At 41.5% G+C, this 27941-nt stretch overlaps 2 protein-coding genes across 7 annotated transcripts in view; one reads left to right on the top strand and one right to left on the bottom strand.

The window, feature by feature from the left end:
• The first annotated feature begins 74 nt into the window (after window positions 1-74).
• Window positions 75-27941, top strand: GGACT (gamma-glutamylamine cyclotransferase). Of its 6 annotated transcripts, XR_009557430.1 has the most exons (3): window positions 1175-16220; window positions 17296-17368; window positions 21851-27941. XR_009557430.1 is itself a non-coding variant. In XM_035114551.2 (2 exons), the coding sequence occupies exon 2, from the start codon at window positions 15738-15740 to the stop codon at window positions 16209-16211; it is 474 nt and encodes a 157-aa protein (XP_034970442.1). In that variant the 5' UTR covers window positions 75-175; window positions 15721-15737; the 3' UTR covers window positions 16212-18526. The 6 variants fall into 6 exon arrangements, 4 of the variants coding, with proteins under 4 accessions (XP_034970442.1, XP_034970443.1, XP_060129347.1 ...); XM_035114551.2 differs by lacking the exon at window positions 21851-27941 and adding an exon at window positions 75-175 and having other exon boundaries at window positions 15721-18526; XM_035114552.2 differs by lacking the exon at window positions 21851-27941 and adding an exon at window positions 366-694 and having other exon boundaries at window positions 15721-18526.
• Window positions 18587-27941, bottom strand: part of PCCA (propionyl-CoA carboxylase subunit alpha) — a 233285-nt gene continuing 223930 nt past the window's right edge. Inside the window, exons 23-24 of the mRNA XM_035114547.2 lie at window positions 21566-21643; window positions 18587-19255 (exon numbers count right to left, since the gene is read on the bottom strand). Coding sequence (XP_034970438.1) covers window positions 19187-19255; window positions 21566-21643 — 147 coding nt within the window. The 3' untranslated portion in view covers window positions 18587-19186. The remainder of the gene's footprint in view (window positions 19256-21565; window positions 21644-27941) is intronic.

The following is a 27941-nucleotide window of genomic DNA, read 5'->3' as shown; positions in this document are numbered from 1 at the left end:
TCAGCACGTGAAAGGGCAACTCTAAACAACTCTCTGTGGAGAACGCCGAGCAGCCCCGCCCATTCCCTCAGGTTCAAAAGGACAACGGCGCACTCCGGAAGCGGCCGAACCAAGTTTGTGTGATTGGCAAGCGCACTAGGATCCGGGCTCTAAACACGGCTGTTCAAACTGGCGGGTGAGCTTCTTTCTTCAAATGGCTTGCCGCCTTTTTTAAACATGCGAGCGCGTGGGAATAAGTGGGAGACCCGGGCTGGTCGCTTATAGGGTTTTTTTTTAAGGCTATTGGTTAAAAGCGAGGTCATGTGATGTTGGAGAGCGTGGGTGGGCTCGAGAGAGGAAAGGAAGGCGGGCGCAATTTCTCTCTTCTCACTCCCCCTCCCCAGCCTAACTCTTTTAGCCAACCATTTTCTTTCAGGCGTTGGCATTTAAATCGGCGCGCGCCAGCTGAGGTGCGGGGGGGGGGAATCACGTGAGAGGAGGAGGAAAGCCGGATTGGTTGGCGCCTCATGGAACCTGTCGTAGGACGAGCGTCGGATTCGCTCGAGGGTTGTAGAAGATACGGTAGACGAGAGTCGCTTGTTTGCCTCAACCGGCTTGCAGCTGCGCAGGGCAGATCCCATAGTTTTAGACGCGGGTCCACCCGCCCACGTTCCACTGCATTAGAAGCGCCCGTGTTACGATATCGACGTGCTTTGTATGCACAGTTTCCTTTTAAAAATGTCTTATTCGCGATGTAATTGGATGCGTGTCACGGCCTTTTTGCACGCTTATTCACTGCTGCAAGGGCGCTTCGACTAACGCACGTATTTTTTTTCCTATTTCCTATGATATTATCTTTCTGCTGTTTTAGGTACTTTGGCTTTTGACTATGACTGCAGTGGTACCTCGGGTTACAAACGCTTCAGGTTACAAACTCCGCTAACCCAGAAATAGTGTCTCAGGTTAAGAACTTTGCTTCAGGGTGAGAACAGAAATCATGCTCCCATGGCGCGGCGGCAGCAGGAGGCCCCATTAGCTAAAGTGGTACATCAGGTTAAGAACAGTTTCAGGTTAAGAACGGACCTCCAGAACGAATTAAGTTCTTAACCAGAGGTACCACTGTATATAAAACCACTGAATTATTTGCAAGGGGTTTTTATATATATAGCGGCGTTTCGGGGGGGGGGGGGTTAAGTTAAAACGTGCTTCATTTTCTCCAGTGAAAGTTTAAGGCAGGAGTAGGCAACCCAAGGCCCAGCAGCCAGATGCGGCCCAATCACCACCTTAATCCGGCCTGCAGATGGTCCAGGAATCAGCGTGTTTTTACATGAGTCTTTTTATTTAAAATGCATCTCTGGGTTATTTGTGAGGCATAGGAATTCGTTCATTTTTTTTTTTTCAAAATATAGTCTGGCCCACCACATGGTCTGAGGGACAGTGGACCGGCCCACAGCTGAAAAAGGTTGCTGACCCCTGGTTTAAGGAGACCATGAAGTGCCTTACTAGCTAGATTTGTAGCAGGTAACATTAACTGAGCATTGAACCTAATGTCAAATACACACACATACACACAAACCCCTACCCTCACCCAAAAGGGAAGGTTCCTTCCCAACCTTACACTTTAGTCAGGCCAAAATCGTAAAAGGCGGCAGGACTTGTGATAGTTTGCCATAATTGCCATCGCTACACCACAAAGGGACTTGCAGTGCTATGTATTTTCAGGAGAAAGCTATCATAACATTGTACAAAGTTTAATTCTATATGTTGTTTTAAAAAGTTATTAGCCCTTAGAGACAATGAAAAATATGGCTCAGAATCAAATGCCCAAGTTGTGGGTAGGGATGCACTGTTATTTTCTAAAATGTCTTTTTTATATATTTTGACAAGAAACGGGGAGAGGGGAATGCTTGGGGAGTTGTAGTGACTGAACATTTGCAGTAAGCACAATATTTGTGGCTCCATTTGTCAGCATTAGTCTTGTAATACAAACTTCAAGATCAACTCAGGTAGTTGTAACATAAGCAAGCACTTTCAGCTGTGAACCTGATCGGTTTATATCACAACAGTAACTGTTTTTTGTCTTTTGTATAACTGCCAGCCACAACTACAGTTGGAAAAGAGTTTACTTGAATTTATTGTTTCAAGTTGTCTTTAAAAAAAATTGTTTCATTATTGCAATCCTTTCCCCTGGGAATCACATCCATAGATTTGCATTTTTGATCCTAGCAGTGTTCTATTGTTTGTGTATTTATTGCAGAAATTTTATATTTGTATCTGGTTTGGATTTGATCATAATCCTTTAGTTGTGCCTTCTTCCTCGGTTTAGCTTTTAACAGACCTTAAAACCAAGGTGTGGCAGACTACTGAATCTGGTACAGTATTTGGTCTTTTGGTGATTGGATACCAATTTGTGGAGTAAGATGGCCTTTTGCCTTTTCTAATATGTGGTGCAGAGCCTACATTCTCAGTGGGGTGCTCTGGACAGTTAATTAAATGATGAGTATGATGTGTTACCACTTGCCTTGCAGCACAATGCCGTGTGGTATCCTCCAGTTGTTTGACTCAAGAGCATAGCCGGGGGACGACGACAGGGAGAGACAGTTGTCCCCCTAAATCAATAAAAAGCAATATGAATGCATAGCTAACTGAGGTTCTACCTCCCCTAACAAAAGGCCTGCCCCCCTAACAAAAATCCTAAGCCTATGGTTTGCCTACAGCTCCTAGCCCCAGACAACATGGCTGATGGTCAGAGACTATAGCAGTTGCAGTCCAGCAGCATCTGGAGGGCACCACATTGGTAATGCATCTGGTTTCAGGCATGTATTGGCATGCAAATTGTAATACTGCATATCTCAAGATCTTGCCTGTACAGTATTATATCTTTTAGAGAATTCTGATGTGCCTGTTGCTAATCCCTTAGCATTCCTTGGGGATCATCAAGGCTGTACTGCACAGACGCCTATGCAGTACTTCAAACTTCTTGCACCCATTACTCCCTGCTCTTTTGAGTTTTTTAAATACAGAATTTCTGTGAATGAATGGGATAGCCTTGCAGAGAAGGACAGTGTGTGTGTGTGTGTGTGTGTGTGTGTTTATATGGAGTCTATATACAGTACCTGTATGTCACAAGGCAGCTTGAGCATCTGGAAGCAACTTGTCTAGCAGGAATACCTGTTATGTCCTTGGCAAGTGACTAACCTAACTGCAAGGTTATCTTAAAGGTGTAGATGTGTGACATGCATAGCCATGTCGCTAGGAACATGAGAACTTGTATCACGTCCAGTCAGACTGGTCCATCTGGCTCAGTGTTGCTATATACTAGTGACAGGGTTTCAGACAGGAGTTTTTCCTAGTCCTACTTGGAGATGCTGGGGATTGAAGTTGTGGCCTTCTGCTTGGCAAGCAGTTACTGTAATACTGAGCTGTGGTTCTTCCACATTCTTGGATATTAAAGTTTTTTTCTGGCAGCAACCCATCACATTGCTGTTGCAACTGTATATTAATAAGTGTATGTGCTCTGACAGGTCTAACAAGATTACAATGATGGCTGAGAGCTTATTCAACGGTTTGGCTATATATATTGTCCTTATTCTGTAGCTAGTCTGTTTGATTTTTCATACTTCTTTTTATGGTTGCTGGACACTGATATGCTTCACAAAGGCTGTATTTGGATGTAATGCTAATCATTGTTTAGTGTTATGAGAGTGAACCACAGGCTTCTTCTTCGCACGCACACACACACACACACACACACACACACACACTTCCTTTCTCTTTGGCATACACAGGAAGAACATCAGAAGTGTTCTTTTCAGGTTAACCACAGCTTAGTATGTAAGCTGAATCCTAAATTGTGGTTAATTTTTACATTTGAAACAAGCCTACTTCATAAACCTAGGAACCTAACCCTTGTGTCAGATGCAATTCCTTTGTACCCCAAAGGGTGAGTGGATTAAAAAGAAAGGCTTTTATTCAGTTTGCTCTACATTTGACACTAACTGTATAAAGAAGCATATAAACCTTTAATAATCTCAAATTTCTATCTCCAAGCAAGCATAAGTAGTTGCTTAGTGGTATTGAGAATAAATCTGAAATACTGTACTGCAAGGTAGCTACTGGATTATGGTGCAAAGTTCTACTATATAGGAAAAGTTTAGTATAAAATATGGTTTCGTAAAGAAATAAACTTGAACATCCATATTTAAACAAAAGTTAGTAATGAATTACCTGTAATTGTTACTAACCTCTCTGTCGTAATAAGAAGTTGTGATAACAGGGAGCAATTGTTTTATAAGATGGCACTGTACCATCTTAATCCATTTGGTAGGAAAAACATAGAATGATATTTTATTTTCTTAGGAGTTGTGGCTTCACCTGCTCCTGCATCTCACAGCAAGCAATGGACAAAAATGTGGGAGCAAGATGGACACGTATCCCAAAGACTTGCAGTCGGCCAAACATAATGGGGAAGCCATGGAAGAAGTAGAATGTTAACTGAACATTACATTATTTATGTGAACTATGTTTCAAAGATGAAATTGAGCTAAAAACATCTTGTTAGGTCCAGACATGAAGATAAGGGAAAATATGGGAGATTCAGAATTATTAAGGTGACTAGCTACAGAGGATGTTGGGAAGTAAAGAAATAGCCTAGAGTTTCAGCTGCCACTGGGCAAAGTCCAGTATTTGGGCTTGGTAAACAGAGGATTATTGATGCAGTGAGCTTGTGATAGAAGAGTCCATGAAACAGAATAAGAAACTTAAAACATTACTTTAGTTTTGATAATTTTTCTGTACTGAGACAGGACATAACATAGTGATGAAGCTAAATACATTATTTGTGGTGATTTTGCAGGGCTATGACTGCTGTGCCCTTTAGCAGTGAATGCATTTTGCCCAGAGGAAGACACTCTTGAATGAAGACTCTTTTTACAAACAACACTGTATTTGCTTCCACAGCCATGAGTGCATGGCTTATCTGTCTAAAGCTCTGCTGAGTCCCTCTCCAACTCTTATCTCAGCATCTGGATGCAGATGCATATTTTTTGAAAGAGAGATAAAACATAGTTGCTTAAAATAAGCTCTCTAGGTTAACCGCCAGCTATCAAATGCTAGTCTCAACAGAAATGTATGTCACGGCATCAGAATACTGCTGAAGTGTAGATTCTAGAGAACTACAAGGAAATTCACAGCTGATAGGTAGACACTGAAAAGGCCTCTGTACTTGATGTGACATGATGCACTGATAGTATTGAGATAATGTTCTCATTTGTAAAAAGATTAGAGTGTTTCACATTGATTTGAGAGGAAGTCCCCCAAAAGGCAGGTGCTCTAATCCAAATTATTTTATTTAACCCAGATTATATTATTTAAAGACCTTACTAGTGGATATAAAACCAACAGAAATCTTGTGGTGAATTGAACTTCAGAAATACCGTCCTCTTTACAACAGAATCCCTATATTCAAGTTGCATGTTAGGGAGGAACATGTATCTGTTCTAATAGATTTCACTTCTGGTTCTTGGAAGACTGGACATAGCATGGGATTTTTTGTGCAAATATGGGGTCTCAGGGATAATGGAGATGTAATGAAGTTGCCTTTAGGATTTTGTGCACATTTTAAATGTACCTTACTGTTATTGATATGCATGTCTTCAGAAATGATTTGATACTGTTAGCTCCTTGTGGGTTCCTTGACCCATAAGGCAAGCTAGAAATGAAGTAAATAATGATCCTGTTTCAGATTCAGTGCATCAAATGAGCCATCTAATGTTGGACAGTTGCAGGGGTAAGGGTTGTTAACCAGTCTGTTAAGTACAATTCAGGCTAGTCTTATAGGTATTGCCCAGTGTTATCACCCCAGTAGTTGCAATCCTGTTTGTTTTCACAAACCAGAACTTCATCGTTTTGGAGTGGACGACCGCTGAGAGGAGACTCTAACCTCTTGATTTCAAAGGGGCCGTGGCTTTCACTGGTGCCTCCCTGGCTAATGTAAGAAAGGTGTTTTGCCATAAACGGTTCTGAGGTATTTGGTGAGGTTGGAGAGAGGTCGGCCCAAGCAGGAAGCCCGTTGTCTGCCCTGTAAAGAAAATAGCAAGTTACAAAATGAAAGCATCAAAGAACCAACAGGATGCAGTCCCAGGAGTCTCTTCTGGCATGTGGGTCCTCCTTGAAAGTTAGTACTGAGTGAAGAGTGACCTTAAAACTCACTTTATTCAAACAGACTAAGCTCAGGTTTAAAGTTCAAGACATTTTGTTTTTTCACCTGTTTCCTACAGTTTTCAAAAACTTCTGAAGAATTAATGTGTAACTATATCTGGTCCCTGAGCCAACAGTGAGGACTCTTTTCTTTTTCTTTTTTTTCTTTGCCAAGGGAAAATAGGATGCTATATTGTATTGTACGAAACTTTAAATATTAACATGTCTGGAACCACCAGAATAATGCACATAGGATCTACATGAAATGGAATGATTTGTCAAATGATTTTGAGTACAATGTAACACTATCCTTTTGAGACATTTAATGTGACTAGGCCAAAATGAAGGCATCCATGGGTGTAGCCGGGGGGGGGGGGGGAGCTGTCCCCACAATCAAAACCAATACAAATTACCGCAATACTGTACAAATATGAGGTTCTGCCCCTAACGAAAGCCTCCCCCCCAAAAAGCCTGCCCATCTTCTAACACAATTCCTGGCCCAATCTCCATATCTGTTCTCGGTATTCTAGAACAGAATTCAGGATGGTGCTAACTAGACAGACAGAGGCAGGTTCAGTGTCCACCCCAGGGATGTCTCTGGGTAAATCCTCTCCCCTTAAGCAAATGTTGCCGTTCACTTCTCTGGGAGAAGGAAGGAGTTGCATTTGGGGACAGATTAAGGCAAAATCTCTCTCCGCACAGTGAGTGGTCTGGGCTTACTGAGTGAGCACACCTGTGGGGTGTGGGGGTGTGATGCTGTGTAGAGGGTGCCACAGCCACTCTGCACTCTACAAGGGTCTTTGCAACATATAAACACTTTCTTGGCTTGCACTCTACCAGGGGTCCCCAGACTTACCGCACTTCGAGCTGGTGCCCGAAGCGCAGATCCCATGAAGGGCGGGGGAGCGCACGCCCATGCACCTGCACACACGCTATTTCCAGTGCACTTCCAGGTTGCTGGAGCCCCTGGAAATGGCTTGTGCACATGCGCATGGGCCTCCAGTGACCCGGAAGTGCACCAGAAATGATGCTTTTGCATGCTCGCAAGCTATTCCTGGTCCTCCAGCAACCCGGAAGTGGGCTGCCGCACCGATAAGAGCGGGTAGCGGGGGTTGCCAGGGGCCGGATAAATGAGACTTGCGGGCCGTATCCGGTCCCCGGGCCGTAGTCTGGGGAACCCTGCACTCCACTTTTTCTGGCTCATCTGTATCAGCCGCTTTTATTGTACAGTAAGGCTTCAATTTTTTGCAAGTCCCCCCCCTCCCCCCGGGACATCTGCCCCCTTTTATTTTATGCCAAGCACATAAAGCTGAATGTGCACAAGTTAAATGCACATAAGTTGTGAGTGTACTGTACATGAGGGCCACAAAATGGAAACCCAAGGCAGAACTGGGCAATGGAGAGCTGGTGGGTATGTCAGTGGCTCTCTTTAAGTTAGGAACATAAGAACACAGTAATCCACCTTAAACCAAGGCAGACCACAGGTCCATTCAGGTCAATACTGTCCACACTGGCTGGCAGTGGTTCTTCAGGGTTTCAGACAGTATATTTCCAATCCTGCCAGATGCCAGGAATAGTACCTGGGACCTTCTACATGCAAAGCAGATGTTCTGCCACTGAGCTACAGTCATATTCAGCTCTATGGGACAGTATAAATATACAAAACTGGAACAAAGAGAGAGAACCTACTTTTTTGAAGACACAGGGATCTGCCACCAGTGGAGTGCAGCCATTTATTTTCTCCAGTGTATGTGAGTCGCTGCCACATACACAGGACCGTATATAGACATTCTCCTCCACATATACTGCATCATACTCCTGGCCCTCTGCTAACTCAAAAATAAGCAAAGGGCATTCAAATTAGTGTTTTTAAAACAAAATCATAATATATGGAAGTAAATCCCACTTTTCATTACATTTACTTGATAATATGTCTTCATAGGATTACACTCCCACTAGTTCTGCAAATGTAAATCTTAACAACAACCCTGTAAGGTAGATAAGCTTTTATTATCATCTTATTGTGGCAGGTGGGGTTTGAAGGTAGTGGTTTGCTTAAAGCTGCCTAAGAGGTTGTGACAGGTTAGACTGAAACAGTCTTCACACTATGCGGTCTTGGGTACTATACCACTTCTCATTTTACATGTATTTTTTAGCCAGCCCCTCCAAAAAGAAATCACTAATAGAAATTAACAATTGAACTAGTTAGTTAAAATAAATGTACAGTCTGAAATGTACAGTTGGCCTGGCTGGGGAATCCTTGTTGTGTTTTCCAAGGGTGTTCTCAAGTCGCACAATATGCCTTTACGTTCTGTCATTTTTTGCATCCCCTTTTTAAAACATAGTCCTAAGCAAATCAGCTGTACCAACAATTGGATAGGCTGTCAGTCGTAGTTAAAAGAAATCGCTTGAAGAGAGGACATACAGATTTCACTCATTTTCCCAGGATATTAAACTTTAATGACTGCACTATGAATATTTCATGACAGTATCTTTTTGAATAGGTTGTTTTGTCCTGGAGGATATTGTACATTATAAAGCCTGATTTCTCTCTAGGCAAAATTGGTGAAGTGTTGGAACATAAACGTTCGATCTTTGATTACAAGGAAAAGCACATTTTATTTCAGCCGTTATGAAGCCTGATGTTGGGGGGTGGGGAGTTGTTTTGTTTTTTGACAGCTCATCATATGAAACTCAGTATTAAATACTATTCTTTATTTTTGCCACAAGGTGGCTAAATAACCTTTGAATGGTGGTGAAAGGGTTGTTTTATACTGCAGAAAATGAAGGTTTCAAGGTTAGTCTGATTTCTTTTGAAATCAGTGTTACTTTTGAATAGCATATGAAATATTTGCATAGCCATTAGCAAAAAAATCCAAAAAGCTGCACTGTTGTTAGGACCACCTAAAATAGCACAAAACAGTTAGCAAGTTTTTATGTTCCCTGCACAGCTTTTCTCGAACTGGATTGGGGATCACCAGTGGGTATCTGAACTGCCGTCCATCCCATGGCCATGCAGTAGGTTTTGGGTTGGACGGATATCCCAGCAGCTCCAAAAGTAATAATGATCTAGGAATAGAGAGGGAAGATATTCTAAGAGGAGGAAGTGAATGTTAAAAGTAGGTTGGGGTGCGATAAATTGACAATCTGGGTGTGGACACAGGGTTCGTGTAGAAGAGGGACACGGGTGGCGCTGTGGTCTAAACTTGCTGATTGAAAGGTTGGCGGTTCAAATCCACGCAACGGGATGAGCTTCCATTGCTTTGTCCCAGCTGTTGCCAACCTAGCAGTTCGAAAGCATACCATTGCAAGTAGATAAATAGGTGTTGCGGTGGCGGGAAGATAAGCAGTGTTTCTGTGTGCTCTGGCATTCGTCACAGTGTCCCGTTGTGCCAGAAGCGGTTTAGTCATGCTGACTGCATGACCCGGAAAGCTGTCTATGGACAAATGCCAACTCCCTCGAACTGAAGCGAGATGAGTGCCGCACCCCGTAGTCACATTTGACTGGACTTAATTGTCCAGGGGTCATTTACCTTTTTTCCTTACGTGTAAAAGAGTGTTAGTTTTTATGACATTATTGCACTTACCAGTTTTTTTTTGTTACATCCCTTCGTTGTTTGCTATCAACAAAAAATAAAATAAAAACAGATTTCACTGCAAAAACAAAACAAAACAGGCGTCTGGACATTCCATTGTGGCAACCTTAACCTAGGTTTAAGGTGCCATTTGGTGATAGGTTTCTAACACTGGTTGTAACTGGTGGAGAAAATATGGTCAGAGAGGTTCTCATCTCTATATGTGCTGAGATTGTCTGAAACTCCTGACCTACTGTGATATGATCTGTAGAGGTGTAAATAAATAAATAAACAAACAAACAAACAGGAGGTGACATTATGCCCATTGATGATGCTCCTATATATTTGGGATGGAAAGAACAAAAAGAGCCTGCGTAAGCCCTTTATATATGTTTCATGTTAGTTGCAGCATGGATGGAATTGGTTAAAAATTGGAAAGCGTTTCGCATTAGGTGCCTGGTTGTAAAGGCTGTGGCAAAGAGCCAGGCAATGAAAGTGACATTTAACATAAAGTTGGCAAAGGCGATGGGCTACTGTGCAAAGTGGAACTTGTTTGTTGTATATATGAAGGAATGCCAATCCAATTTTGCCATGCTTTTGCGACAGACTTTAACACTGACCTACAAGAGACAAATAAGAATAGAATCCAAGACATAGAACAAAATAACAAAATAAGAGCACAGAATGTTTAGCAGAACCTTTGCAGATACGAGGAACTCTTTCCGATTTCAGTCATGAAAACTCTTCCTTTAAGAAACTTATCCTTCCCCTCACAAAAAGTATAGCTTCATATGCACAGTAAAGAAATTGCTTAATGTAAATGAAGCATATCTTTTGTGGGCAGATGCTATACTTACTATGGAGATTTTAATGTGCATTTTCATTTCCCCTTTTTATATTTTAACTTATTAACTCTGACAAGTAACCTCTTGGTTGTGAACAATTTAATTCACAATTCACTTTTTCTGATTCAAAGTGAACATGAGTGCCCTAATCCCCTAATGGGAATTAATTGCATGTTTCAGTGCTTAACTCTGATCCTTTCTCAATTCCCACTGGGACAAGTTTCTTCCTAAAGGGTCTGTGTTTGTTATTCAAAACACAATTTGAAAGATAATGATTTTTTTCTCCCAAAGAGGAACTGGAGCAACCCAATGTTAATGTTCTTTCCTTTGCAGGAGAACAAGCTGTAGCCTCTTAACCCATTTGATGTCATGAAGGGTAAACATACAATGCTGAAAGTGGATGAAATATCAGGGCAACACAGGGTGGCATTTTGGAAAGACAGCACCGTAGTTTTGAGAGAAGAGCCTTGTGTTTTTGTAAAATAGTATTCATTTCTACAGAACTGAGGTGTATTAGAACAATGTTAAGTCCTGGTGGTCAAAGGGGATGTATTTTCTTAAATGACAGCCCTTTGACCAGTAAGCTTAATTTTCTCTGGGAATTTTTCAGCAATGCTTTTGAGTGTGTAAAGAGTTTCACAGGAACGCTGTCAATTTCCCGAGTGTATGAGAAATTTTCCCTGCCAACCTTATTTTACTCTCTATTCCAGGCACCCCCAAACTTCAGCCCTCCAGATGTTTTGGACTACAATTCCCATCTTCCCCAACCACTGGTCCTGTTAGCTAGGGATCATGGGAGTTGCAGGCCAAAACATCTGGAGGGCCGCAGTTTGGGGATGCCTGCTCTATTCTCTATTCCTCCAGGAAGCTGAAGGCAGTCTATATGGTACTCTTCTTCCCCTTGCTATCCTCCCAACAACCTGTGAAGTGGGCTAGGCTAGAGCCAGTGACTGGCCCAAAATTCCCTTGGTTAGCTAATGGAGAATTTGAATATGCCTCCCTAGCTATAGAATAGATTAAAACTCTGATCATGAGTCCACACTGACTCTACTAGGGAGAATGGAAGGGAACCAGGGACTGCTAGGGTTATGTTTATAGGTGCTACACTGGTCATTTCCAGATTGTGTGTCAAGAGAGAATGGCTTGTGAAATGAATTGTTAAAGGCTTTTGTGAGGTCTACATACTCCCTGGCAAAGGCAGTTGCTGGGACTCTGCAGGTTCAGACCCTCCAAGTGTCCCCATTTTCCAGGGACAGTCCCAGATTTACAGAAGCCATCCTGGTTTCAGATTTGATCCTGGAGTGTCCTCCTTTTCCTTAGGATGTCCCTCTTTCCATAACATAAATGTTGGAAGGTAGGGAGTTATGTGACCCCCAACCCAAGGAGATAAGTAATTATACAACCTTTAGAAGACATCTGAAGACAGCCCTGTATAGGAATTTTTTAAAAAATGTTATATATGTTGGAATATTATGATTATGATTATTATTAAGAAATAGGACATCTCTATTTTCATTGGAGAAATGTTGGAGGGTATGCAGGTTTCACAAGTATATAATGCCTACTGGATCACCCCTGTCTACATGCTTGTAGACACTCTCTGAGAAATCTTAAAAAGGTAAGGAAAGCAGGACGTACCTTTGGAGAAGTCTTCTTAATTTTTTAGTCTTAGGTTGCTTCCAGACAGCTGAGCTCCTTGTGTTAGCCAGGTCTTCTGTTTATGATGTTTCAATTGAATTTTAATTGATTTTGCACACTGTTGGGAGTAGTGCACTTTTTTGTTTCTACATCTATGCTGTTTCCACGCCAGTGGGTGTGACATCATTGCTGTGGGTTGGGCCACATGCCGCTCAGCACATATTCACTGCTAACTCTTGTGGGAGTTACTGTTTTATGAGCCCATTCTAACTTTTTTAATTGACCTTTTAATTATGGCAAAATTCTTTTCCCTTTTTTATTAGATAAAAGTGAGATATTTATGATGTTACAACACCATAATTAGAGCATGATAGCATTATGGTGTTATAATCATGCTTTTCCTCAATTGACTGAGGGGGAATCCAAATTGGGTCATTAAGTGACACCCATCACAAATGTTATAGTATGTGCTAAGTGGCGATAGGTTCACTTTCCTGATGGGTCATGGCCCACATCAAAGCCACACCCTTTTAACAAGAATAGTACTAAAGACATCTGCACCTGGGAAGGATGAGCAACCCTTCTGTTCTTCTGAAATTTGAGGGGGTGGGCATGAGAAAAGACTGTCCAAGAAGACAGAAAAATTGCAGGGAAAATACAGGAACACAATAATTGGATGTCTTCTCAGATAGTATTTTGTGAATGCCCTGTAATTAGGGAGTGAATGGAGCATGGCCATTCCACACGAAATGACGACTGGAAGCACAGTGTCTATTCTATCACCCTGGCTCTCTTAATCTTAACAATCTCTGAAAGTAAACCTCTTGAGCCACAATAATTAAATGTGCCTCTGCTTTTTATTCAGAAAAATATACACTACATTCTCCCTTCATAAATAAATGAACTGTTATGAAAGAATGGGGAAAAAATTAATACGCCTCATAATGACCCTCTGTCTAAAGTGAGGGCCAGGTGTCCTGCTCACCTTCTGAAGATTTTCTGCATCTGGCAATTAAAGCCCAAACTGCTGTGTTGGGGAGGGGGTGAGACTGTCTCTCCTAGCAGTTCATGACTGATAGCAAAATTTGGGAAAGCATCAGATGTTCTGGGCTTTAGTTGAACAGAAACATCATGAAGGGAGGGAGAAAGGTTCATCTGGGAGGCAGAATACTTTGAACAGTAGCCAAGGAATAAAATGGAAACCTTTTCATTACTTTAGTAAATTGGAGGCTCTTTTGCCCTACACTGGGAAAGCTGTTCCCAAAATAGAACATCAAAATAGTCAGCCAGGTGTATTGCAAAACACTAGTGCCACACTCATGCCAAAAGCTAGAGTCACAATCTGTGACAGACATCTCCTGGTGAGAAACATCAAACATTTTTTGAAATTGTGTAATGCAATGATGACTAGGTCTTTGGCAGGATATGAGCAGTGACCATTGTGTAAGCCTTGCAAATTTGACTTTTGAGGAAGCTGAAATTCAACCTCTGCTTTAAAGCTGGAGTAAGAATTAGGGGCTTGTCTGACCAAGAGCAGAGAAAATGGCTGCTCTTGGAATGAGGCATCTTACAGCCTCTTGCTTCAGCTCCTAGCTGGGTTGGGGTATAAAAACCTAGCCCCCCTTATATGGTGAAATTGATGCTACTGACCTGAAGGTTGGAATTGACAAAAGGCTGACCTTCCCAGAGTGTGTGTAGAGCTCTTGACACTGTCGCCCCTGAGTGTCCTGGTTGGCATTGTGGAGGCTGTTCTACTTCTTGGTATAGCATGGAACTAAGGGCAATGAAAGTGTGTGTGTGTGTGTGTGTATTTCAGACTGTAAGTGGTCTATAAATAGAAATAATAAGAATTTAATGCACTAACCCCAACGGCGGAAGAGGTTTTTGGGAGTAATATTTAAGTGACTGACTTTGTATCCTTTTCTCCTTTCAAAAGTGGTGCATTTCACACCCAATTCTTTGGTGGCTTATGGGTTTCCAGAGCTGGTCCAGTATTTTGCTGAATATTCCAAACTTGCATACATCCCTCCTGTGAATTTGTTTTAATATCTGTTGGACCCAAGGAGGTAGCATTGTTTAAATAACATACCACCTTTGCATTCACAGGGATTGTAATAATTGTGTTTTAGAATTATTGTTCATTCATAGACTTTATTTAAAAATTGACCTTTTTTAAAAAATAAATTGTTTCTAAAACATATATAATACATAGATTGCTGGGCAGGTACTGTACATAATGGTATATCATGTACGGTACATGAAGGCCTGTCATAACTTTTGGTAATGCGTATGTCAAGTGGAATTCATATACAGTAACCAAACCAACCACATAATGCTCACTTGCAGAAAGAGTTGGGTTGTACATACATGCTGAAAACAATGGGATCCTGAAAATGGTTACTTAGATTAGATGGTCCTGTTCATACTAAATCTTGTGACCGCATACACTCTTACATGAAGGAATTGGACAGTGTGAACTGATAACTAGAGTGCTCGCTGTCGAACAACAAGCAACCGTTTCTTATTTTTGTTATGACCTTTGCTTTCTTCTGTGGAGGAGTGATTTGCTAATTGTATTATTGAGCCAAATCGGATCCTATAAGTTTGCATTGCCTGCATTGTATAATTCTGACTGTGTGGCTTAGCCCCATATTCCTGGGATGCTTTCCCCCCCAGAATGCTTTCAGTGCCTCTGTGTCTCTGCACCAAAGTGTGTCAAAGTGCAAAGCAAAAGGAACAGGATGCCCAGCTCAAGGCTGGATGATGGCTGGCTATGTCTGATGCGTAGTCTTACTCAAGGCTGCTGCTTACTCAAGGCTGCTAGTTTGACGCGTAAACTGAAGGCTAAAAGGCTTTGTTGAGCCAGCATGTGTTTAGAGTCTACACCCAGAGATATGAATTTGACAGTAATTGACAATACGCATAGATGATGTGAAGGGGGGGAAGATGCGTAAATCACCATTGTCCCCTATAGCCCTGTTTATGTTACCCCTGCCTAAGCCAGCATGTGTTTACGCACAGGACGTGTACTAGTGACCCCCTTGCGTGTGTGACCCCCTTGCGTGTGTGACCCCCTTGCGTGCACACATTTACAGAGGAGGGGGAAAGAGCCCAAAAGAAGGGTATAAGAGAGCTTTGCAATTTGTGTTGCTTTACTCATGTCGTGGAACTAGCCACCTTGAGTCTCTTATTAATAAGAAATAAAATTCTTTCTCTGGAAGAACTCAACCCCGGTGTCGTTTTGACTATCTTTTGTCCTTGCCTGGGTGCAACTTAAAAGGACCCTTACTAGCTGATAAGGCTACATTTTCTTTTGACACTTGTATTGTAATTATAACTGGAGTTAGAAAAATAGCCAGCTTGTATTCCTTGGATTGTTTTTAAGCAACCGTATTTGCTAAATATTGCTGTAATAACAAGCTTTTAAAGAACAATGTTTCCGCAAAGTGTGATAATGTATCAAGGCTTATTTTTGTTTATTTCAGTTCCTTTCGTCAGAAGAATGGTTCATGTCTTTGTCTACGGGACACTTAAGAAAAGCCAGCCCAACTACCCATACATGATAAATGGTGCTAACGGGACAGCCAGATTCCAGGGCAAGGGGCTCACAGTGGAGAAATACCCCCTAGTGATTGCCGGGAAATACAACATTCCTTATTTGCTTAATATCCCAGGAACGGGACACCGTGTCACTGGAGAGATTTATGCTGTCAATGACCAGATGCTGCAATTCCTTGATGAGTTTGAAAATTGTCCAGACATGTATCAGCGTACCCCAGTGAGAATTGAAGTAGTTGAGCAGGAAGATGGAAGTAGTCCACCTGAAGGGGCACCAGCTGTTAACAGCATCCTGGAATGCTATGTGTATAGCACCACCACTTACCAGCCAGAGTGGATACATCTCCCTTACTATGACAACTATGATTCCTTTGGGAAACACGGGCTTCCATATGTACTAAGGGAAAGCAGAGTTTGAAACTGGAAGGTAAAAGCTGATATGGACATATTATCAAGAAGTTGAGTACAATCTCTAGTATTTTTACAGAAAGTAAGCACTAATGTTTCAGACCATAATGTAGTTGCCTTCAAGCCAATATTTTAGGGTCTAGTCAGGTTTTCAGACTAAACTTGCGTAGTCATCATGCAAGATACATGGATGGTATGTCTTTAATTCTGTAGTTCTCTGATTAAAACTTGATCAAGAGGTTGGGGGGGATGCTGTTTTGCAAAGCAAAAATAAAATAATGCAGTATTTTTAGCAATGTACTGTACTGGAGGATAAAGAACCTCCAGCTTGCAGCAAACTTTTTGCATTACTGTACAACCTTCACATAAGCAAGGAAATGGCCCTTGTAAGAGATCCATTAATCAAGCACTGTGAGACAAATGAGTTCACTAAGGGAATTCTCTTTGCTGATGCCCTCAAAGTTGAGTCCTCTGGCTTTCAGGTGCTCTAAGTGGGCAGTGGTGGGCAAAAATGATAAGAGCATCAGGCTCTCATGATATGTGGCGTTGTTCTGGAGTGGTATTGCTCTGGAACAGCAAGTTAAAAACTTAAGAACAGCCCTGCTGGATGAGACAAAAGGCCTCCTTAGTCCAGCATCCTTTTTCTCACACACACCAGCCAGATGCCTATGTGAGACCTACAAGCAGATCAGAAAGACCATGTACCTCTCCTGCTGCTGTTCCCAGCAAGTGATATTAGAGGCATGTTACCTCTGATCCTGCAGGCAGTATATCACTAGCATGACTACGAAATCCATGAATTGAAATGGGTTGACATTATAGTGCTGCTAGGAGCCAGACTTGTCAAATGGGCCTTAAGAGCTCAGAGAAAGTTATGGTTCAGGAATTGGGGGAAGGAACTAAGAGAATATTGACTCACAAAGTGAAGTCCAAGTGATGTGGAGCCCTCTGCTTCTTCATTTATTTGTCCACCTTTCTGGACATAATAGTTTCTATTCATTAGGTTTTAGTATATTTACATTCTCCTCCTGCCTGTTTCAGCTCCATAAATGACCACGGACTACTGAATAGGATAAACCTCTTTTCATTTATAGCTCAGAATTTTGAAATATACAAGAAGGGAAGAAGGCAGATTCTCAAGAAAATACCAAGAAAGCAGTTTTTAAGGTTGGTTATATTCTTGAATTTCTTAAGTACCCAATGTGACCTTGCTGTACAACTGAAGGGCGGAGCAGTTCCTGATATTAATTAGACACACAATGCTACTCCTTCTACTATTGTATTAATTATCCTACTATTTAAGGTTGTACACATACAATAGCTCACTTATGTTCATGTCTTTGTTCCAGCTTTCTCTCTTATACAATCCATTCATTCTTTTGCTTTTGCTAGGCTTCCAAGTAAAAATAAGGTGATAGCAGATTGTTTTAATTGTAGAGTGATAGCGGTATAATTTTTGACAAAATTCAGTTAATTAATCTTTGTAAATGATAAAATTTGTAATAGATATTTTGAAAATTGTGTACATTTGTATTACTTAAACTGCTTAATATGATTTACTTAAAACATTTGTGGGACACTATAAATAGTGTGGGACACTATTATAGTCACAAGAGTTATGATAGTGCATGCACCTGGTGTGGGGTGATAAACAGGATTAGGCTAGGGCAGGGGTTCCCAAACTTACCCGGCTTCGGGCCGGTGCCCACAGCACCAATCGTGCGGTGGGGCATGCGGAAGCACGTGCCCGTGGGCACGCTATTTCTGGCACACTTCCGGTCAGAAAAGCGGCGGAAATAGCTTGTGTACATGCGCACGGGCCTCCTCCGACCCAGAAGTGTGCCGGAAATGACGCACAAGCTATTTCTGGCGCTTTTCTGACCTGGAAGTGGGCTGCATAAATGAGCCTCACGGGCCGCATCTGGCCCCCGGGCCATAGTTTGGGCTATGGTCTGTTTGTTCTCATGATGAGCTTCCAGCCCTGCTTTCAGTAGGGAGTAGCTGCACTCAGGAATTCCCAGTTGGAGGCTCCTGAGTAAAACCAATCCCCGTGACACCAGATTTAAAAGGTACTGAATAAAAGTACACTTGCCAAGGAAGAATTGGGAACTTCCTTTAGACTCTTGATTGTTCCTTTGCAGTCATATCTTTTCCTGCCCCATGGCTGAGGTCATATATACTGTCAGGATCATTGTCAGGTTTAGTTTAGCCCATGAGCTAGAGGGTTCCCCCATGCCTGTTGGCCAATTAAAACTCACCCTTTGCTTATTTTTATGAAAATGGTATACAGGTAGGGGAGTCAGTAAAAAGTTATTTCTGTTGTTACATGTGGAGACCCAGTTTTAGGTTAAAGTTCCAAAGTTGTGAAGGCTTTAAATGACACAGTTTATATGCAAAAATGCTTTTATTAATTTGTTTGATAGCAGTAGAACTGCAGAAGAGAATTACAAATCCCATATGTACAGATATTTAAAAAAGGAGTGATATATGAGATCCAGAGGCAATTTTAAGTTTAGTCTCGGCAAGGTAAACCATATGGACTAGGGGTTGGCAAGGTTTTCCAGCCATGGGCAGGACATGTGCAGTGCGATGCCAGAAATCGCGTCTGCGCATGTCTGCGGCACCAGAAATCACTTCTGCGCATGCCCAGAAGCTGGAAATTGCGCCTGCGCAGAAGCGATTTTTGGCATCTGGGCATGCACAGACGCAGTTTCTGGAATCTGCGCAGGTGCCATTTCCAGCACCACTCAGTGAGTCCCTGCGCCGCACCGATTTAGCACAGCGCGTGGGCTGGTTAAATGGCCTCCGTGGGCATGTTGCCGATGCCCGATATGGACCCTTGCCACTTGTTTAAGATAGTTTTAAAAAATACCATAGCATTGTTTTAGTTTACATAATTCGCTTGCTACCTTAATGTTCATTTGAATTTGTGGAGGAACATAGAAGGTGCCAGTCCACTTGTGGCAACATATGAAATAAATAGTTTCATTCCAGTTCCACAAGCTCATCTCCTTCCCCGACTGTTTCACCAGCTTTGCAGTGTACAGCTTTCACCTGTAGCACAAAGGAAGAAAAAATCAATTTGATTCTGAAAACAAGGCCAAGGATCTTTTTTTAATTGCAGTTGGCTGTGCAAAGAAAATAAGTGGTAGATTTCCATTTTAAAGACCTTATAAAACATGAAACAGAAATCTAAAAAGCATGGCCTGGAACATAATCAAACACATTACCCAAGTTTTTAATTGTGCTTCCATTCTATCCAAAAACACTTGAGAAGTTTGTTTCTCTGTGTGTGCTTTAACAACTGGATTTTTAAAGGTGATTTTGGTTAATATCAGACAATTTTTACACTATTTTAAAATAGCGCTGTGCTTGATGCTGGTTTTGTTTGTTGCTTTTCATTGCTGCAGTTATTTAGCATTTTTATTGTAAATCACCTTTGGTGCTTGTGCCAATCTACAAACTATGCAGTTTTGGAGCACAAGAGGGTTGATTGGTGCCCCCCCCCCCAAACCTGTAAATGGGCTCTAAAATTCAAATACACACTAGGCCTGCCCAGGACCAATATGAGGAGCAGACCGCCACTGAGTCCATCTGCTGGAGGGAGTCAAGAGTGCCTTCCTCCAGCAGGTGCTGCTAGAAAGGGACTCAGGAGCGGAGGTGGTTTCACCAGCAATATACCGCTGAGTGAAGTCACCGTCCAAACTCTGCCCTCATACGGCACAGAGGGAGAAACAGGCTGTATCGGTGAGGCGCTGATGCAGCGTGTTCTTCTCTCTGCATCTTTAAACTGCTGGAATGTGCAGTTTCCCTTGCCTCAGCCAAGTTAAAGGAGCATCTAGCCCCACGCTGGCAGCTCCATGAAACTGCAGCTGAGGGAAGTGTGGGTGCTGCTCCCCACAGCAAGCACTTAAAGGAGCCCCAACGCTCTGCCTGCTCACACCAGGGCTGTCTCAGTTGGGGAGGGGGAGCCTTCCTGATCCCCAGCTGAGCTGCACAACAAGCTACGTTATTCCAGCCCACAAGCGCCTGGTTGAAACCACCTCAGCTCTCATAGCGAGAGCTGGGGCAGTTTCACCAGTGCCTCGTGGGCAGAGGCCAATGCAGCTTGTTTTTTCAACATCACGGTATATCACCAAACCATGAGGTTTTATTGGCGATACACCACCATGTTGAAAAGCTGGTATCGCCCAGCCATAATACACACACTAGCAAAAACAAACCCAGGCCACTTATAAATTGCCTACCAGGAACTGTTTTGTACCAAATAATGTATTTTCACAAAGGTTCTGTAAACAAGAACCACTAACACATTAATTCCATTGATTTTTTTAAAAGGTTGCTTAACTGCAGGCATCCCCAAACTTCGGCCCTCCAGATTTTTTGGACTACAATTCCCATCATCCCTGACCACTGGTCCTGTTAGCTAGGGATCATGGGAGTTGTAGGCCGAAACATCTGGAGGGCCGCAGTTTGGGGAACGCCTGCTTAACTGTAACTACAATTGTTTCCAGTTATCTGTGCAGACACACAAATGTGTCTGACATTAATATTTACATTAGTATTGCCCTGTCTGAGTATTCAGTGTCTATGCGCAATCACAGTCATGTGAGGAACAGCAGGGGCACACTGCCAAGCCCTACTCCTTCTGGCACATCCTCATCTGCTTTTTTTCACCCCTCCATGAGTTGGAGAATCAAGCACAGAAGTGGGCTGCCTCCTGTACTTAGGGAGGCTCCTTGTGTTATTTAGAATCCTGATTACACATAGACATTGAATGCCTCAATAGGGCTTAAAAATGGGACTTGCACTGTGCCTGGTAATTTGAAAAAGCAGAAGCAGATATCACACCTCCTAAGTATTCTGCAATATCATAGCAACCTAAAGAACCTTGTGACTACCTCCACATACCCACTAGGATGAAGCACTTTGAAAAGCTTGGCACGTTGAAGAGGCAGTGAACTGTTTGTTTTAAAAAGAAGTACTGCTTGTGTGTAAAGTTTGGGCCATATGCTCTGCATTGTAGTCCTAAAGTCTATTTGTGCACAACATGTTTTGGGTCTGCATAGCTGAATAATTAGTGAAATTACAAAGGCACGGATTCTGAATTCTAGGGCCACAATCCAGCAACAAGCACACTTGACTCTAAGTGCATCTACTGTAACTCTCTTGGATTGTAGCCTAGGCCAAATCTGAACAGAAAGGCTGCAGCCAAAACAAAACATTCTGAACATTTGTGAATTCAAAGTCTGTGTATCACCACACAGTAAGACTGATGCCAATAATAACATCTATTTTCAAAAATAAAGCTTGTGCTCAACTGGACAAGTGACATAAAACATCTAGTAGTCTGACTGGACATACCTTGCCAGTTTTAGCAGCAACCAAACTGTTCTGCATTTTCATAGCTTCAATCACACAGACCTCCTGACCTTCTGCAACCTGGTAAAAGTAAAAAAAAAAGACATTAAAATGCTAACGTTATTATATCCTTAAAGTCAACAGGAAAATTAACACAGAAACATCTTTAAACAAAGAAAAAAAGACAATTCTTATCCCATGTGTAGATCCTTTCTTAAGTCAACTTCAGACTCTAATGCTGATATGCACCATATGATGTACTCTGGTCTGATAGAAACTTGTGTTCAGATCCTACAGATATTCAATTCTTGAAGAGGCTTTAACCATCATCTAATTCTACTGTATAAAGAATATGGATTCTGACTCATCAAGGCTGTGCATGCAGTACAGAAAACTGCAAACACGGAAAATATTCATTTTTTGAGGCTGGCTAGAGAATTCACCTTCCCAAGAATCTCAGCTTACAAGTCAAAGCAAAGCAAAACAAAATACACGTTTTAGTCCTAGTAAAGAAAGGATCAGCAATTGCATGCACAAGGCCTGGTGAAATTTCCAAAGCAAGAGAAGCACTCGCTTGGATTACTAGTCCTCAAAGAGCTTTAGTGCCCTGTGTAATTCCTTGTCTCTCTTCGTTATTAAGAAAAGCAGACATTTGCAGACCAGATGCAAGTCTTATGGAATCAAAATACCACCACCCAGTCTCATATTCATTCAGAGTGGCACTCTCACTTTCTGTATCTGCCTAGTTGAACTCTTAACAAACTGTTCACATGCTCAAGGTAACAAGTGAATTCATTGTGTACCTCCATGGATTATTTTTTTAAGCCCAAAAAGTTGATCGTGTGAGATAAGCACATCCTATGCCAATAAGGCAAGCTACTTCTGGAAAAATACGCAGCTTTACAGGACGTTGGATAATAATTATTATTTATTACATTTGTTAGTCACTTTATCTTGCCCAAGGCAACTTAGAGCAGTGTTTCTCAACCTTTTTTGGGCCACGGCACACTTGTTCCGTGAAAAAAATCACGAGGCACACCACCATTAAAAAAGTTAAAAAATTTAACTCTGTGCCGCCCTATATTATAATTATGACTGTAAGAAACACTTGCCAAATATTGCTTTCCGGCGGGTTAGTGGTGTTTATTGGCGGCCGCCAGGCACGTGACAATGCAAATCGCCCTTCTCGTCGCCGCACACCAGCCAGCGTCTGGTGTGCCGCAGAACAGCGGTTGAGAAACGCTGACTTAGAGCAACTTACAACCAAATAATCTAGCCAGTTTGCATTTCATGAAGTAGCTCTCTGTTTCCTTGGGTCATTTCCCCTTCAAACATCACAATTTAAGTGTGACTTTCCTTACTTTCATATCTGAAATTAACTACATGCTTCAGAGCCCACAATGAAAGATCATTTCCACTAGAGACTATACGGTACTATTTCCAAACCAGCATTGGGAGCAGTTTGAGATTCTTCCTATATACATGGTCTGAAATACTAGTTACATGAACTAATACTAACTTTCAAGATTATACTACCCACATATGCAATTTTGTCACTGCAAACACCATATTAAATAACAAAAGTTGAACCAATCTACTGCATGCATAAGTGTATTTGTCACACTAATTCTTATCACCATCAGACTTCATATCTCCTATAAAACATCTGCTAAGTGCTCAAGTACTTGTTCTATGTTGCCCCTCCAATAGATCCTCATTTCTTTCATCCTGTCTTGACACCTACAGGTACATACATTACCACCTCCATGTAATAAGCATCAATTACATCAGCAGTCAACAAGCTTGTTAGGACTACAGTCACAGACTGCAGCATTGACATGGGTCTAAATGTATAGCCTACTTCTTATTGTAGGTTTTAAGTTCCTTAGATGTTTTAATTTTTGTATGGATAAATGTTTGTTTCTGACTGATGGTCAAACAAAATCTGATTGATTGCTTGAAAAGAGAGAGACTGTGGTGGGCATCACATGTGTGTGGTAGCTCTTCACTCCCCATGGGGTAACACCCAGGCCTGATTAGGTTTGAAAAAATGAGCTTCTATAGGCTAAAGAAGGCTTCTTTTAAGCCTAATCTTAGCAAGGGAATGGGACCCTGTGGGCACCAGGAAAGATCTTTCTGTGGGCAAAGGTGCCACACTGGCAATCCATGCATTGCACTGCGTGTACATTAAATAAACAGTGCAAAGAGGAGCCACAATCCACAGCCTTCCAATGGAAAACACACACTGAAATTTTATTTAAAAGTAAGATGTAAAGTTATATAAAGGAATACAGCTTATTTCTCAAGGCTGTTGCTCAAAAGTGCTTGTTCCACATCAGCAAGAGAACAATAGACTGAATCACATTGCTTCTTTGTTGACCTGGAATGAACCACCCTCAGCGTTGGGACCAAACTGGGACACTGTAAGAGAGCAGTAGCCTCTTCACATATAACAGACTTCCACACACACTTCCTATATATTCATGCCTGTGACCCTTGCCACATCCCAATTCCAGCACCCTCAACTACTCAAGTCTCCTATTTTACATCCTCCCTTGTTTTCCCTTATGTCTTGGCACCCTCACAGAATACTGATGGCTGAAACTCATTCCTCAAAGCCCATTTTCTTTGTGCAGCTTTTGGCTGCACATCTTAGCCCACATCTCAAACCCCAAATAAAACTGCAGTTAATCTCATGCTGCCCCTGGCCTCCTCAGTCAGCTCTACTGTCACATGTGATAGGTACACACACACACACCACCAGAGTTTTTCCATCACATATACATTAAATAGGAAGCGCCACACACTTTTCGCCTCCTTGTCTTCATAAGAACCTAAGAGGAACTTGCTGGATCAGGCCAATGACCTATCTAGTTCAGCATCCTGTTCTCACAGGTCTACCGGTAGGTGCCTGTGGGAAGCTGGCAAGATGAACATGAACACAACAGCAGTCTTCACAAACCTGTGATTCCACTAGTGGCTGTTGTCCAATAATAAAAGCCATCCAAGTTGGCGGCCATCACTATGTGCTGCATAAAGAAGTTAATGGCATGTTATGAGAGACAGTCCTAAATGGATAGGACAATGTTGAGTACAAATTTTGTCGTGCAAAAAGGAGAGACCATAGAATAGTTCCATTCAACATGTTGACTTAACCCAGAATGTTAAGGTACAATATGAAAGCATGTCAATGTTCCCATCTCCTATGGTAACATAGGTACTTTTTTCCCCTTAAGGGTATGCCACACACCTCAGATGACAAAAACATGTCAGGATCAATCACAGGAAAGAATCAACAGAAATATTTCTCACTGAATGAATTTCCTCCATTACAAAAGGGAGCTAAGATTTGAGTAGTTTATTTGCATCCTCAGCTACAAAACGAGATATGTGCAAGTACATTAGAGCGAATGTGTCATATCAGGCTTAACACTGCACTGATACATGACTTGTGCACATAGCATTAGTGGTACTAGGTTAACTGATGAACAAGAGAAGCATCCTGGCATAAAAATTCCATTAATGTGCAAATACTGCCCTTTCACTTATTTGGAGTAGGCCTACTGTTCCCAAACTTTCTCAGAGAACTGTCAGAAAGCTCAGGAGTTCCCCTAAGTTCTCTGAAAGCTTCAAAACACTGGGCCAAGGGGATCTCCCTATCCATCTTACATCCTTCCCAGCCTTTGCTGTCAGAGGTTTCCCTTTGCCTCCCACTCTCAGAAATATTCCCTGCTCTAGAAGTGGGCTTTGCAAGATGTGTTTGATTTATCTCATCATTGGTGAAGGTTTCCTAAGTGAGAAAAGCCTCCAGTTGCCAAATTCTAAACCATCTATGTTAAGTGCTTCAAATCTACCTATCAGCAGCATGTTCTAAACTACAAACAGTGTGCATGCTTGATGCAAACAGAATACATTTTACATATAAAGGGGCCAACAACATAATTTTCTGGGCCTGTTAAAAAACATATATTCAACCTGCCCCCACCCACAGCAACAATTTCCTAAAGATTAAACAACCCCACATTTTTTAAAAATACAGATACAGAGGGTTGTCTGATGGGTTCCTCCTATGAACCTCTAACTTCGTTTCCTATGTACCCCTTCTCTGTCCAAACATGTACTCTCCAAAGGTAACTGGGAATAGTATTCTTTAGCGAAAACTTACCCAACAAACCCTTACAAGTAAAGTAACTTATGCTAGTTCTCTGTCTTAGGTGAAAACCTTTATTTCCATAGGTACTCAGTGTTTAAATACTGTGGCATTATGTCTAATAATAGCCAATTTATTTAAAACGGCTTTATGAGAAAGTGTCACTTAAGCACCCACTTTAATAATTGTTCTTTATGTCAATCCTTAATGTCTCCTCCCCCACTGTGTTGCAAAACAGCAAATCCTAAAATTAGTCGCCAATATATCTCCCTTTCCTCTTTCATTCATTCTCTTGGGCTTTGTTCAGTTTCTTTCACTGCATAATTGTGTGTATCTTTTTGCCTGCCTGTATTATTTAAGCCGGAAAATGAATATCTTCGAGATCTCTAAAATATCCTCTTTCCTCATTTAAGGATTAAGTTAGGCTTTTTAAAAAATTCAATAACTTTTCTACACTTCTAAAGATACTGACCTGGAAAAAAGCAGAAAAATCACACTGTACAGGACAGTTTGCAGTAATCAAAAATAGTTATTATTTAAAATTCTCTTTATACTTTAATCATGGCTTCAGTGGTGACCTCAAATGGGGGCAGGGGGAAATCAAATAAAATCCACAGAATTCTTACTCATCTGAGGCCATTGTAATCAATTTCATCCTTAAATTCTCTAAAAACAAAACAAAATGCAGAGGTTCATTAAAATGGCTTTTCAAAAGAAAGAAAATTGAAACTGCTGGGATTAAAATTAATATGAAAATAAATAATATTTAATTTCATTGTTCATTGACTAGGAACGAAACTGCATTTCATTCCAAAAACAAAGTGTAACACACCAAGTATACAATGGCTTCCTGTATCAGAATTCTCAAGATTTCCATTTCAAAATTATTTCATCTGTTTATCTACCTGTTTAAAGAAAAATAGGAATTAGAGAACAAAAATTGGAGTTGGTGGTAACCATCTGTTTAGATAACAAACTAGAACTTGTACAGTCTCGAAAGTTATAGGAAACGTACTAATGAATGTGATGTCAGGACTCCTTGGCAAAATGGAGAAACTTAAATCTATTTTCACTATGCAAAAGAGAGTAAAAGGAATATTAATTGTTCACCTGTTTATATTCAGAGGTACAATAAAGAGAGCTCCAATCTGAGGGCAGGGCCTAAGAAGAGATCTTTGTGGGTCCAGTCCACTCCCTTAAGACTTTTGTGAATCATCTGCTAAAGACTTAATGATTGTGACAGGATGTCTTCAATGTTAGGCTTACAAAACAGTCACAAGTCCTGCAAGTCTTTCTGATAAACCCAATCGGCACTGATGTATTTCTCCACTCTGTCTAATTGGTGTAAAGTTTGCAGATCTGAGTCTCATATCTTTCACCCAGCTTGCTGCGTCCTCTCCTTTGACACCGGGTCAAGGTTCACATTCGCATCCGATTATCAAAGTGGCAGTCATTAAGCAAGCAGCCTGCCTTGCACCGAAATGAGTTTGCTTGAAGGAAAAGAAAGCTCGGCCCATTTACTCAGCAGATTTTAGCATTTTAAGGAGGCCCAAATGTCACACAGTATTGCTACGTTCTGAAGAGTTTCAGACATATCCAGCTGATGATTAATTGTGAGTGATGGGAAATAAAATCCAGTAAAGCCAGCTGCTTTCCATGGTCGGCAAAATTACTATAATGGATATAGGCTGCCAATTTTCCAGTTTTACTGGCAAGTCTTCCAAGTGTAATTAAGGGAAGTTATAAATGATATGGAAATCTATCAAGTCCCATTTATTTTCAGAGGACTTTTCCCCCAGGGACTTTTATCTCCAAGCTTATAGTTTGCTTTGTTGTGCTAATGATTTCAACCACTTCTTATTTCTGTTAAAGCCCTCAATATCCCACCATAAGAAGTTAGAACCACTTCTTTCACAAAGATTTAAATAAACAGAAACCTCTTAAGGTCATTTGCTTTCCCCCCACCTCCTTTCTTTTTAAGTTGGGACCTTGTTTGCTTTGTGGAAGCTCCATTTCCAAATGCTGCATCTTTCCTGCAACAACCTTGAAGAAATGGCCAAGATTTTGAGAGAAGGAGATTGATTCACCCACTCCTTAGAAAAGAAATAAAATGCCGGCTTTGTGAAAAGGGGCCTTTGATGCTAGACATTTAGCAGAGGGTGGTGTTGCTCACTAATGTCGTTTGATTTGGAATAAAAGCATGAAAATGATGTGCAAGGGCCTAAAATT

The sequence above is a fragment of the Zootoca vivipara genome, chromosome 4 (assembly GCF_963506605.1).
Source record: "Zootoca vivipara chromosome 4, rZooViv1.1, whole genome shotgun sequence".
NCBI lineage: Eukaryota > Metazoa > Chordata > Lepidosauria > Squamata > Lacertidae > Zootoca > Zootoca vivipara.
The sequence above is the reverse complement of the archived record's forward strand: the minus strand, read 5'-3'. Positions and strand labels throughout refer to the sequence as shown.